The sequence below is a fragment of the Drosophila erecta genome, unplaced genomic scaffold (genome assembly GCF_003286155.1).
Source record: "Drosophila erecta strain 14021-0224.00,06,07 unplaced genomic scaffold, DereRS2 tig00000126-arrow-pilon, whole genome shotgun sequence".
NCBI classification, from domain to species: domain Eukaryota; kingdom Metazoa; phylum Arthropoda; class Insecta; order Diptera; family Drosophilidae; genus Drosophila; species Drosophila erecta.
The window spans coordinates 405,024-419,599 of NW_020825209.1; the positions used below are offsets into that span (position 1 = coordinate 405,024).

The following is a 14,576-nucleotide window of genomic DNA, read 5'->3' on the forward strand; positions in this document are numbered from 1 at the left end:
TTTTGCTCTCCATTTTGGCTCGTTATTTCGCTTCGCACCGTGTTTGCGTTCACAACTCTTGTTCGGGTTCTGCATTTTATTTTATTATTATTATTTTTTTTTGTTTGTTGCTATTCGGTGAGTACCTGCGGAAAGGCAAAGCAAGGCAAGGCGACCAACGAAAGGAACAGAAAGGAAAAGAAAACGAAGAGACAGGCAATGCAAAGGGTTTTCCTCGCCCACTCGCTTGTTTGTGTTTTGTGTGCAAAGTGCCTAGTGAAAAGATGTACTCGCCGTGCTGCCAAATGAGAAAAAGGCAGGCGTTCGTTTATTAATGCTCGCGTTCGTATTTTTGCGAAAACCTAGTGAAAAAGAAATTTTCTGTGCTCGCTGCTGCCTGTCTGTGGCAGAGTGTGTGTGAGTGAGTGTGCGTGTGCCTGTGCCTGTGCGCTACTCGTGTCTGTGTGCGCTCTCTTTGGGTGTGCTTGTACGTCACTGCCACCCATTTTTGTGTGCTGTGTGCTATGTGCCCCACTGTTCTGGTTCTTCGTTCCGTTCCGTCCCCTCCCGTCTAGTGTCGCCTCCTAGCCTCCCCTTGCGGTTTTTTTTTTGCTGCAACTCTGCGGAAGAGAGTAGAGTTTCCACGGATTTCCCTTTGCCTTGCGCCCGAAGTGTGATGGCAACTCTTCCAATTCTTTGGCAACTTTTCCGCCTAGTGAAAACTGTGCGGCCAGTTTCCGTTCGCTTCAGCTACTCCGCTTCTTCCGTTCCGTCAATCTGACCGTCTGTCCGTGTTTACAATCGCGGCGTTTTTGCACACTGTGCCGTGCGTCTGTGTGAGTTCTACTTGGTGGTGTATCTGTGTGCATGTACACACATCGATACGACAGCGAAGTCTTCATTTTGTTATTTGCCATTCTCTTTCACTTCCTTTATTCGCCTGTTTTGTTGGACGTCGTCGCTGTGACAGTTATGCTAGTTGTTGGTGTGGGTGTCGTGTCCGTGTAAGTTTTCCGCTTTTCTTCGCCGGTGCGAACTGCAGTCAGAAATCTCGCTCTCACACTAAAATGGCGCATGTCAGAATCGAAATTAAAATCAAAAGCCAAAGCCACTGGGATCGTCAGGCGAAGAAGAAGCGGATGAAGAAGATGAAGAAGGAGCAGCAAGCGGCAGCAGCAGAAGCAGGATACTTAACCAATTTGAGGATTATTCAACATCTCATCGACTCTTCAGCTTCTCTTCTCCGCTTTGCCCTGTTGCTGCTTCTTCCGACTCTGCTCTTCTCTCCTCGCCACTCCACTCCTCTCCTCTCCTATGCTCTCTTCTCGTTTCGCTTTCCTCGCATTCTCGCAGCTCCCAGCTGCTGCCAAAACTTGTTTTCAGCAGCGATAGAAAAGAGGGGCACGGAGCTGGACAGTGTCTGGCAAGGGGAAGAGGGAGGCTTTCTGGCAACCGCAAAAGCATGTTTAATGTTCTAGTCGCGTTTTACTGGACTCGGAATCGGAATTGAGTGAACGGATCGGTTTGGATCGGATCGGATCGGATTGTCCTGGGGATTGAATAAGCTGAAAGGGGCTAAGAGAGCGGCTTGCTTTCGGCCAGGTGAAAGCCAGGGCCATAAAACTTAGTTTACCACATAGATATTCGCTTAGTTTCGTTTCGGCTTAGATTAGGCTGTTATACAGAAGTTATCGCAGAAGTAAAAGTCCTTTCAAAATAATTATCTAAGTGAGTGTAAACTTTAAGTTCGTTATGACTTAGCCATCCAAATGCTTATCAAAGCTTTTAATGCTTATCAGTGATTTTACAGGCTGGTTGGGGTTTCCATTCACTGAACAAGTTTGAATTTAGAAGATAACGAAAATATTTTGATCTTTCAGAATGAATTTTAAGCATACTAAATATAGTTGGAAGGATGCAAAAGAAACACAGAATGGGGTTTCTTTCTGTTTTTGTCTTTAATCTAATGCAGAATTCAACCTACTGGGTTGAGTGGTTTTCGCCTTGCCAATTAGAATATTATTCCCACATGGCGGATTAGTAATACGGCTTAGTAACTCTCATCCTTCCACTCTGCGCGTCCTTGCAGGTAATTCTTCACATCACAGTCAACCAATGGGACCAAATTACTGCGACTCGAACTGGACACAATCAGCATCGGATCGCAGGGAGCAACAGGAGGTGGTGGAGCAGCAGCGCCAGAAGGCGTCGGGGGAGCGGCCATCATAGGAGCAGCAACGTCGGCAGCAGCTGCCCAGAGCCCCTCGAGAATGTCTAGCCGAAAGCTGCCAGGAGGCTCTGGAGGAGCTGACGAAGTCACAGCAGCAGCTGCCCCCCTGGACGATAATGCCAATGCCAGTGTGGAGATTCTGGCCAGCAGCGAGGAGCCAGCAATAGGCGTTGGCGAAGAGATGCCCATCATAAGCAAAACACGCACCTCAACTTCGTCAGTGGAGCCGGCTGAGGAGCCAACATTAGCAACAGAGCTGGAAGGGGAAAAGGACCTGGAATCAAATCCAGTTTCCAAAACACCTAGGTCCACACCTACGCCAACCCTTGCGCCCGTCACGCCCACCGCCAGCGATGGAGTGGCGGCCAAGAGCGTGAGGGTTACACGGCACTCGTCGCCACTGCTCCTGATCAGCTCGCCCACGACAAGTAGACGTGAGGTCGGCGACGGAGCGTTAGATAACGAGGAGCCAACGGGATCGGGTGGCCAAAGAAAGAGCTCCGTGGAGCGATCTTTGGCACCCGTTATACGCGGACGGAAGTCCATCAAGGATCTGAAAGAAGCCAAAGAAGTCAAGTCCGAGGAGCCGCCTGCCGCAGCATCAGATTCAAGAGCTGCAAGTGGAGCGACGCCTGGCCAGGTCAAGGAACAGCATGTCGGGGCTGGCAACGAACTGGAATCCTTGCCAATCACAGACAAGAAAGACCACAAAGACACAAAAGACAAGGAGGATGAGCGGGAAACCGATCAAGATGCAGAGAAGGAAAAATCAGCTGAGACAGAAATAATTGCAGATACAGAAAAATCTGTAGAGAAAGAAAAGTATACAGAGAAGGACAAAACTGCCGATAAAGATGGAGGAAAAGAAAAACATAGTGATGCAAATAAGGATATAGATAAGGAGAAGGAAAAGGCAAAGGAAGCACTTCCTCCAGTGGTGCCAATAGCACCAGTGACACCCACTTGTAATCGTGTCACACGTAAATCGCATGCCCAGGAGCAAGCGATTAACACACGGGTCACGCGCAATCGTCGCCAGTCCTCAACAGTTGGAGCCAATTCCTCTTCTGCGTTCTTGGTAGCTGCATCCTCCTCAGTAGCAGAGCAACCTCCTCCATCTCGCGGCCGACGGAAGAAGCCAGTGATGGTGGCTCCACCCTTGGAGCCTGCGGGTAAACGGAAGCGATCCCAAGATGCTGAAGCCGACCCAGACGTCAACAACAGCGCGAAATACAGCAAGGTGGAAGTGCTAAGGTCCGAGGAAGCTGAGGCACCAGAGGAGGATTCCACTGCCGTGGCCATTAAGCAGGAACCAGTTGATGGCAGCGAGGTCAGTTCTATTTCTCCATCAGTCACGCCCACACCCACACCTACGCCAACGCCAGCCCCGATCTCGGGCAGTCGTCGGGGTCGTGGTCGCCCGCAAAACAGAAACTCGTCATCGCCTGCAGCCACAACGCGGGCCACGCGGCTGAGCAAGGCGGGATCACCGGGTATCCTGACGCCAGTTGCCCAGGAAACGAAACGGCGGCGAGTCGGCTCCACCACACGGAAGACTGCCTCGGCCAATTCTCTGGCACCCAGCTCGCAGGGCGGCGCCGGGGATGAGGACTCCAAGGATAGTATGGCCTCGTCCATGGACGACCTGCTGATGGCCGCAGCAGATATCAAGCAAGAGAAGCTGACGCCCGAATTCGACGATAGTTTGCTGCCAGAAAGCCTGCCCTCTACGTCTGGTGCTTCGAGTGCCAATGGTCATTCCTGCACCGAACCGCTTACTGTGGACACGGAAATAAACGTTAAGCCCGCTGATTCCAAAGTAAAGCCAAAGGACTCACCGGCGGCAACAGTCAAGGAATCTCCATCACAATCCGAAACGCAATCGGCAAAGGTGTCATCAGAAGCTGGGAAGGCTCCATCGCTTAGTCCAGAAATGATAAGCGAAGGCGTGAGTGCGGTCAGTGTTCTAAACTTTTACAAGAAGACTGAGTTCCTGGAAAACAATCTGGGCATTGAAAAGGATCCGGAGCTGGGTGAAATCGTTCAGACGGTTAGTAGCAATGACACGGAAACAGATGTCGAGATGTCTGTTGACGGCGAGTTGAATCCAGCAGCGTCTCCCAAGTCGCAAGATAAAAAGGAAGAGGAGCATGATAAGAATCAGAAATCAGGGTCAAAAGCAGGAAAGAAGGCTTCAGCTCAATTAGAACATAAAGCTGAAGACATATCTGAAATGCTTACCGAAGTTCCTGTTGAAATTTCGACTGAGACTGCAGTTGAAATTATAGAAAATGCAGATGAAGACACTTGTTCAAATAGCTCAATGAAACCAGGTGAGCTCCGACTGGACGAGAGCAACGATGGACCTGAACTGCTTCTGGAAAATGCCCTCATAGTCAATGGTGATGAGACACCAGATCAATCGGAGGAAAAGGAGGACCAGGTGGCGTTCTTCCATTCAGGAGAATACGATGACTTTGAGCACGACATTATGGTGGAGCTGGAGAAGGAGGGTGTGTTAGATGCCAGCGGCAACGCATTGAGTCAGCAAAAGATGGAAATTGAGCATCCCGAGGATGCTTCTCTACTCGAATCCAAAAACGACATGGAGGAAGCCCTAGATGCCGCCGAGGAATCGGTTGACCGTAAGCCTCTTAAGGACCCGTCGGCCGCGGACGAAATGGTGGAGGTGGAGGAGTCCTATATTGACATTAAGCAACAGACGAAAAAGCTGGTAGTTGAACACCTGGCAGAAGAGGCCACGGAAGCGGACTGCGGTCCCGAGGATAACAAGGAGAACTTGTCCACGTCGGCCACCAGCACAGCTGCCGTTGGTCTAGATATTCAGTTGGCCATCAAGGAGGATGATGACGAGGAGAAACCGCTTGCAGTTATCGCTGACGAACAAAAGCCTGAGCTGCTGCTGACTAAGGACATGGAAGTGGATGAGAAACCAAATGGCAAACAGGAATCGGTCTGCGATGAGCATATTCAGCTGGTGCGGCAGGATCAGGAAAGTCATCATCAGCAAAACCTTCGTCAAGAACAGGAAATTCACTTGCAAAACCTGGGCCTGCTCACGCACCAGGCCGCTGAACAGCGACGCAAGTGTCTGCTTGAGGCACAGGCCCGCCAGGCGCAATTTCAGCTCCAGCAACATCACCACCATCAGCACAAGCGACAAGGAGCGCGCGGTGGAGGCAGTGCCACTCATGTGGAATCCAGCGGTACTCTAAAGACAGTCATCAAGCTGAACAGGAGCAGCAATGGAGGAGTGGGCGGTAGTGGCGGCCTGCCTACTGGTACAGTTATCCATGGGGGCAGCGGCTCCTCCTCTGCTTCTTCCACGTCCTCCTCTTCGGTGGGCAGTGCCACACGTAAATCAAGCGGTACTTTGGGCTCAGGAGCGGCAGCAGGTGCTGGCGTTCGCCGGCAGTCGCTTAAGATGACATTCCAGAAGGGTCGGGCTCGTGGTCACGGTGCTGCGGATCGATCCGCCGATCAGTATGGCGTCCACGCCGAGGACTCCTATTACACCATTCAGAACGAGGTAAGGCAGTGAGCTACGGTTGTCCTTCTAAGCAGATGACTAACATTAGTACTTTCCTCCCCATCTTCTCATTCCAGAACGAAGGTGCGAAAAAGTTTGTTGTAACTACTGGTAATCCCGGCCGCAAGACTAATAACCGTTTCAGCTCGACTAACAACCACCACTCCACGGTAGCCTTGCACGGTAGCAACTCTACGGTCCAGTACTGTGCGTATAGATCAGATCTGTCATTCGAAATCGTGTGCTCCAATTAGCCTAGCTGGCTGTTTTCCCTTTACAAAATCAAACCGAACAATTGGAGCCGAGCTATAATTTCTTTTTATAAATGCCCTAAACTCCCCAGAGGGTTCACTGTTTTCCAGACATTGCAGCGCACTGTTAATAGTTTATTTCTTTAAAACTTTTGTTTTATCACAAATTTATGAACTTTAAATGTCTTTTAAAAATGCAGGATGCATTACCACGTTTACTTTGAAGACTACATTTTCGGAAATATGGTTCGGTTTGATATTCCCCTCACATTTCGTACACATTCATTTCAATTTCTCCGTCCGGGAGTTATCACCTTCTCCATTTTCTGAACCTGTACATATGGCACCGTCACTTTCATCTTCATAAACCATTACCAAACCCAACGAACAGAAACAGACATAAACGCACTGACGGAAGAAGAGCTAGCGTAATTATCGAAGAGTATATTGCCCTAACTAGCCATATTCTTCTATAGATTCGTCACACTCGGAAAGTCAGGGACAGGCGGACCACGGCTTCTACCAGATGGTCAAAAAGGACGAAAAGGAGAAGATCCTTATTCCGGAAAAGGCCTCCTCGTTTAAGTTTCATCCAGGGAGGCTGTGCGAAGACCAGTGCTACTACTGCAGCGGAAAGTTTGGACTCTATGACACCCCCTGCCATGTTGGACAAATAAAGTCCGTGGAGCGCCAGCAGAAGATCTTAGCCAGTGAGTACACTGCCAGAAAGATCAAATACTTCAATTTAGATTTTCTGCAATTAGCTCAACCTCTTGATATTGCTGATCTTTTTCTCTACCTCCTCTGATGTTCGCTAGTTTCCTTATCATTTGCAGACGAGGAGAAGCTGACTGTGGATAACTGCTTGTGCGACGCATGTTTTCGACACGTGGATCGCCGTGCAAATGCGCCATCCTACAAGAAGCGCCTTTCCGCTCCAGGTCACTTGGAAATCGGGGCTGCGGCGGCATCTTCACTAGATAAACACTTTGCTGGCGACAGCGGCGTCATTCCGGAAGCGGGTGGCGAAGCTAGTTCCACGGCAGCCGCGGCCGTGCAGCAACGTTCCTGTGCCGTGACGGATTGTGTCGAGGCGGCAGGACACTCGCTGCGACGCAAGTGCATCCGCAAGAGCGTGAAGAAGTTTCAGCTTAGCCTGGAGATACCCGCGGGTTCGTCGATAGTGTGGCTGTGTGAGGCGCATTACAACACGGTCATCCAATTTTCCGGCTGCGTCCTTTGCAAGCGTAGATTGGGAAAGAACCATATGTACAACATAACCACGGTGTGTATACTGTTAGTACTCATAATCCGATTATTGTTAATAATTGTTTGAACATTTTTCAGCAGGACACAGATCGACTGGAAAAGGCGCTGTCCGAGATGGGCATCCCAGTTCAGCTTGGCATGGGTACTGCAGTCTGCAAGCTGTGCCGCTATTTTGCCAACCTATTGATGAAGCCACCGGACAGCACCAAGTCCCAAAAGGCGGAGTTTGTGAAGAACTACAGAAAGAGGTGGGTTTGAGTCTATCACCGAGTTGGTTGCCTATCACATTGTTAGCGCTTGATGTTATAGCAAAGAAATGATTAAACTGTTACTCATGAATATTATTCTGCGTTTTTACCCAATAGGCTCCTCAAAGTGCATAATCTGCAGGATGGCAGTCATGAGGTGTCCGAAGCGGATGAAGAAGAGGCACCTAATGCAACGGAGGCGGAAAGGGCAACCGCAGGCGGACAGGAAGACGCCGAGATGCCCATGGTAACGGACTATGATGGACCTACCGATTCCAATTCAAGTACTTCTTCGACAGCAGCCCTGTCCATCAGCAAACAAATGTCTAAGCTGCAGGCCATCCTGCAGCAAAATGTGGGAGCGGATGTGGCAGAAGCAGCGGGAACAGGAGCCGTTGCAGCAAGTCCCGTAGGAAGCGGATCTGGGGCAGATATCTCAAACGTATTGCGCGGGAATCCGAACATTTCCATGCGAGAACTTTTCCACGGTGAGGAAGAACTGGGTGTGCAGTTCAAGGTGCCGTTCGGATGCAGCAGCAGCCAGCGCACGCCGGAGGGTTGGACACGGGTGCAGACTTTCCTACAGTACGATGAGCCGACGCGCCGCCTCTGGGAGGAGTTGCAAAAGCCGTACGGCAACCAAAGCTCCTTTCTGCGCCACTTGATTCTACTGGAAAAGTACTACCGAAACGGAGATCTCGTCCTGGCACCGCACGCCTCCTCCAATGCCACGGTTTACACTGAGACTGTTCGCCAGCGGCTAAATTCTTTTGATCACGGTCACTGCGGTGGATTGAGCAGCACTGGCAGCCCTTCTTTTTCGGGTTCCGGCAAGCGCCATGGGATTCCTCAACCCACGGGTGCCAGTGTGCTGGCCACCGCCCTCACAACACCCTTGACAAGCCATTCATCCTCCTCTGCATCCGTTTCATCCGATCAGCATGCATCGGTTGATCCTGTTATTCCGCTGGTAGAGCTCAATGATGACGATGAAGGCGAAGATGGAGCAGGGGGAGCGGGCGAAAGGGAGTCGATAAATAGGCATGAGGAAACAATCTTGGAAAGCCTCAGCACAGCCTCGGTGGACAAGCTGACCAAGCAGCTCAGTTCGAATGCGGTGACGATTATCGCCCGTCCCAAAGATAAATCGCACCTCTCGTGCAACAGTGGATCCTCCACGTCGATTTCCAGCTCCTCGTCCGCTGTTTCCTCGCCGGAGGAAGTGGCCGTCACTAAGGTTACGGCAATCGCACCAGTGCAGTCCAAGGATGCACCGCCCCTGGCGCCCGCAAGTGGCAGTGTCAGCAACAGTCGCAGTATCCTTAAAACCAATCTCCTGGGTATGAACAAGGCCGTGGAAATTGTGCCGTTAACGACTGCCTCCCACGCATCCACCTCTACATCCACAGCTGCATCTAAAAACTTCCTTACATCTATCGCCTCACTCGCTAACAAGCCAACTGAATGCCATATACCTGAGAAACAGCAAAAGATTCTGGACGTGGCCAATAAGCTGCTCGGTAGCCAGGGCGAACCGGTACCAACCACCTTGCTTGGCCTGCAGTCAAAGCTTAAGCCTCCAATGCATCAGCAGCAGACGGGAGGATCAGGAGCGGGAACTAGTGGCCCCCAGAAGCCTAATGTGGCGCAATTGCTTAGCTCTCCACCGGAGCTAATCAGCTTGCATCGACGGCGGACGAGCGGATCAGCAGCGGCGTCGAGCAGCTTACTCGGCAACCTTTCGGGCAAGAGGCTTCAACTTCCACGATCTGGAGCAGGGCCTTCAGCTGGAGCGGGAACGGGAACGGGCGCTGGAACAGCAGGAAGCCGCAGTGCGGGTGGACCACCACCGCCCAATGTGGTCATACTGCCGGACACCTTAACCGCCCAGGAGCGACACGAGAGCAAGAGCTGGAAGCCAACGCTGATACCGCTGGAGGATCAGCACAAGGTGCCGAACAAGTCACATGCTCTTTATCAGACCGCCGACGGTCGAAGGTTGCCCGCCCTGGTGCAAGTGCAGTCTGGTGGCAAGCCATACCTCATCTCTATCTTCGACTACAACCGCATGTGCATCTTGCGCAGGGAAAAGCTGCTGCGGGACCAGATGCTCAAAAGTAACGCCAAGCAAAAGCCGCAGAACCAGCAACAGCAGCAGGGCCAAACGCACCAGCAGCAGCAGAACTCCGCTGCATCGGCAGCTGCCTTCTCCAACATGGTTAAACAACACACGGCGCGACAGCAGCTCCAGCAGCTGCAACAGAAGCAACAGCAACAGCAGCAGCAACATTATGCCACTTTACAACTAGGTGGTGCAGCTGGAACGGGTGTGCGACTTGCCCGTCTGACGCAAAAACCGATGCCACCACTGACTAATCCGCAGATTGGCAGTCAGGCACCCAACTTCCAGCCGTTGCTGCCCAGTACGCTGGACAACAGCAACAGCTCCTGGCTGTGGAAAAACTTTCCTGATCCCAATCAGTATCTGCTAAATGGAAATGGAGGGGGTGCCGGGAGCTCCTCCAGCAAGTTGCCACATCTCACGGCCAAACCAGCCACGGCAACCAGTAGTTGCGGAGCGGCCAACAAATCCGCAGGAAGCCTATTTACCCTCAAGCAGCAGCAGCACCAGCAGAAGCTCATCGACAACGCTATCATGTCAAAGATACCCAAAAGTTTGACAGTAATACCGCAGCAGATGGGTGGAAATGCCGGTGGCGATATGGGGGGCAGCAGCTCCTCCGGCAAGGACTGATGACGGCGAAGGAGGGCGCCATGGCCATTAGCCGTAGCGTCGGTGGCCACCCGGCGGAGTAGCAGGATCAACAAGCAGACGTCGAGCAGCTTAAGTGGCGAGCTTCACAGCAAGAGGTGACCAGCGGCGGCTCCATGGATATCACAAACTCCACAATTCCATGGCTGCAGTAGAATAAGTGATAAACTAAAAAACAGTGGACGGACAGACAAGAAACAGATGAGCAACCAAGATAATTCTAAGATTACATAACGTTGTTTGTGTATAAACGAGATACGGTTACGAATACGATTACACTATAAGTACGCACTAGTTAGGCCCTCTAGCCGATACGACAGATGCATGATGGCACAGATGAAGTTGCCGATGCGAATGCGATTTAGGATACGGATATGGATAGTTAGGGATACCAATGCACCTTACTCTAATCTATGCTACTCTATAATTGTAGACTTAAACTTTATTTTTTTAATTAGATTTACGGGCATATAAACTTGCGATTCGTGTATTATAGATACCAAAATTGCTACAGCTAAACGGTTTATAGATTTATAAGCGACTCCGGAACACACACACACATCAACTGCTACACCAAAACACTCACTCACACACACAAACTACTTTAAGAAATGCAGCACAAAACAAGAAATTGTGGCCAAGATCATAATCCAACCTTATGCTGCTGCTGAACTGAAAGGGAAGCCAGGATCCCGGAGCCCCAGTTTTGCATGAGTCCCAATCATCCCAGGAGCTTTTTCACCACACACACACACACACACACACTATGCACACGTAGCACATAACAATCCAATCCTGCGCATTAAACGTTTTGTTTGATGCAACCCCCCTAATTTATAAACATTTTGTATTTCCATTTATACATCCAATCCACAAATTACTCCTCCAAGCCCAACCTCACTCACAGACAGATCAAGATAATTATATGGACCTAACGTTAACTCCTAAACTGTAAATATTTTAATGGAATGAACAGATAAATACAGAAACTACAAAATACAAACTAAAACGCTAGTTCAACCCTGCAAATCTTAATTAAAAGCTTAAAAAAACGATTGTGAGCCATAAGCAATCAAATTGATCGATGTTCTCGGTGCCTCTGGTGGCCTAAGTTCCATTCCAAGGAAATCTAAAATCGTAGCTGCCTAAAGCAAAGCAAGATCGTTGGTAGTGAAGTGAAATTAATTTGCTTATTTTTAATGACAAATTGAAAAGCTTTCTCGACAAATATACCAATATAACATATACTTAACACCCAGCATAGACATGTTCATATATATATATATATATATATATATATATATACAAATATGGATTTATATACACACTATATACTATATAGATATTTTAGAGAGATGAGAGGTACAATGTAAATTAGTTTGTTAAGCATAGATATATTTATACACACATATGAGAATTCAATTGTTGTTGTTAAACATTGAAAATGTATTTATAAACCAGGAGTTGATTGATACCATGCAAACCAAACAAGAAACGTGAACGGAAACAAACTTTGGCAAGCCGAAGTTTATATACCCTTGCAGATATTTGAAAATTAGCTTTCGATCCTCGCTCGGTCATAAGCAAATATATGTAAACCCTGAAAATATACATACATAAATACGATGGTGATCTATTGGTTCATGATGATACCTCTTAGCACTTAAAAGTTACTTCAGATGTACAGTCTTCCCCGTTAGACACAACTCTATGATCTCCCATTAACCGTTATAAACGACCACCTATCTTTAAAAGCAGTTGCTGTGGGCTTAATACATAGTCCGATTTCAACAAATTGACACCATTGCTTTGAACATAGCAGCCTCTCACACATTGCATACGAATGGAAAATCAGTGGAATGATTATTTATTGAATTCATAATGCCTCTGCAGGGGTATATAAAAATTGGAATGCTTAGTCCTACATCGTTTCATTGTTGCGGATGCGAGTCGGAGCTGAAAGAGGAATAGAGCAGTTCGCAGGACTGTCTTCTGATGACCATGATAAACTTAGATTGCCTTGATCGAACCTGGTTTTGTAAAGCCGCATGGAAAATCGTGTGCCTGTGGGTGAATGTAGTGTGTTTGTGCTGTGTTTATGTAGTACTTTGTAGCTGATAGATCATTCGATCCAAACACATCGTAAAATTACAACTTATTTATGCAATTATTTTTAAAGGAATACCAAGAATCAAAATTTCAACGAATCATGAATAAAAAAACCCATGTCCAGCTCAGAACTTTGATGCTTTTATTTATTCCTTTTAAAGTTGTGGTCAAAAAACTGATTATTTTATGTCGGAAAATCGGGAAAACGACATTTGGCAAATATTGGATATTTTCGATGGGAATTTTTATCATAACTTTCATAAAAATTTTCAAAAAGATGAAAGAATGACAGTTTTGAGCAGCTAATTATCAACGCTGACCATCCCTATCACTTTTTGACGGATTTGGGAAAATAAATTTTTTTTGTGATTTTTTACCTTTTTTTGTAAGGGGTAACATCAACAAAATTTGCCAAAAATGGACAAAAAATTTAATTCCTATTTTTGGATACAGTTGGATTGGAAATTTAAATACGAGCTCAACGAGGTATGACATTCCATATTCAGACAATTATTTTTGAAGTTGTGGGCAAAAAACGGATTATTTTATGTCGGAAAATCGGAAAAACGACTTTTGGCAAATATTGGCTATTTTCGATGGGAATTCTGATCATAACTTCCATAAAAATTTTCAAAAAGATGAAAGAATGACAGTTTTGAGCAGCTAATTATCAACGCTGACCATCCCTATCACTTTTTGACGGATTTGGGAAAATACATTTTTTTGTGATTTTTTACCTATTTTTGTAAGGGGTAACATCAACAAAAATATGCCAAAAATAGCCAAAAAATTGAATTCCTATTTTTGGATACAGATCGATTGGAAATTTAAATACGAGCTCAACGAGGTATGACATTCCATATTCAAACAATTATTTTTGAAGTTGTGGCAAAACAACGGATTATCTTATGTCGAAAAATCGGGATTACGACTTCTGGCAAATATCCGATATTTTCGATGGATATTTTTTATCATAACTTTCATAAAAATGATCAGACAGATGAAAGAATAACAGTTTTGAGCTGCTAATTACCAACGCTAACCATCCCTATAACTTTTTGACGGATTTGGGAAAATAATTTTTTTTGTGATTTTTTACCTATTTTTGTAAGGGGTAACATCAACAAAATTTGCCAAAAATGGCCAAAAAATTTAATTCCTATTTTTGGATACAGTTGGATTGGAAATTTAAATACGAGCTCAACGAGGTATGACATTCCATATTCAGACAATTATTTTTAAAGTTGTGGTCAAAAAACTGATTATTTTATGTCGGAAAAACGACATTTGGCATATTTTCGATGGGAATTTGTATCATAACTTCCATAAAAATTATCAAAAAGATTAAAGAATGACAGTTTTGAGCAGCTAATTACCAACGTTGACCATCCCTATCACTCTTTGACGGATTTGGGAAATTTTTCTGTGATTTTTTGCCTTTTTTTGTAAGGGAAAAAAAACATCAGCAAAATTTGCAAAAAATGGCCAAAAAATGTAATTCCTATTTTGGATACAGTCCGATTGGAAATTTAAATACGAGCTCAATGAAGCTCAAAAAATCGCTTTATTCATCTTTCGTTATGGGAGTTGTGTATATGAATTTGTAGTTCTAGTTCTGATAGCGTTCTTGAATAAATGTCTACAGTACTTGTGTGAAAATAGAACAGTATTCTTCCTTTCATCTAGTGGTCTCTCTCGCTCTATTTCTTTCGCGCTATCGCCATCTCTGTCTGTCTCGTGGAGCCTCAAGGTTCCGCTCAAGCGAGCGGAAGTAGTCTCTAGTTTTCCACTTTCGTCTGTCCCTCTCGGATCGCCCCTATCCTATCGATTTCGTTGGAGGAAAGTAATTTCTCTTAGATTTCGATTTGTTTTTGGTTTTTATGTATGGATTTTGTTTTTATTAACATAAATTTCAAAAAATAAGTTTTTTAGCGTTTTTTTTTAATGTTTTGGACTTGGTTTTTGTAATTAGATTTAAATATTCGATATGCAATTTATGGGTTGCCTTGCTGTTTTACAAATGTTTTCAATGTATGTGTGTTTCATTTCATAATATGTTTCTCATTTGTTTTTTGTGTGTTTTGTATGTGTGGGTCGCATACATCGGCTCGAGACGGAAATTAATAAATATATTCATCCTCACATGATGCTCTGAAGTTCTTCTGCA

At 46.6% G+C, this 14,576-nt stretch overlaps 1 protein-coding gene across 1 annotated transcript; it reads left to right on the plus strand.

The window, feature by feature from the left end:
* Window positions 1-2,073: 2,073 nt before the first annotated feature.
* Window positions 2,074-10,852, plus strand: LOC6555556. The gene is given in 7 exon segments (XM_001982545.3): window positions 2,074-5,759; window positions 5,837-5,966; window positions 6,487-6,720; window positions 6,847-7,295; window positions 7,358-7,527; window positions 7,645-10,267; window positions 10,269-10,852. Coding segments are annotated over 7 exon segments (7,161 nt in total). The 5' UTR covers window positions 2,074-2,249; the 3' UTR covers window positions 10,314-10,852.
* Window positions 10,853-14,576: the final 3,724 nt, after the last annotated feature.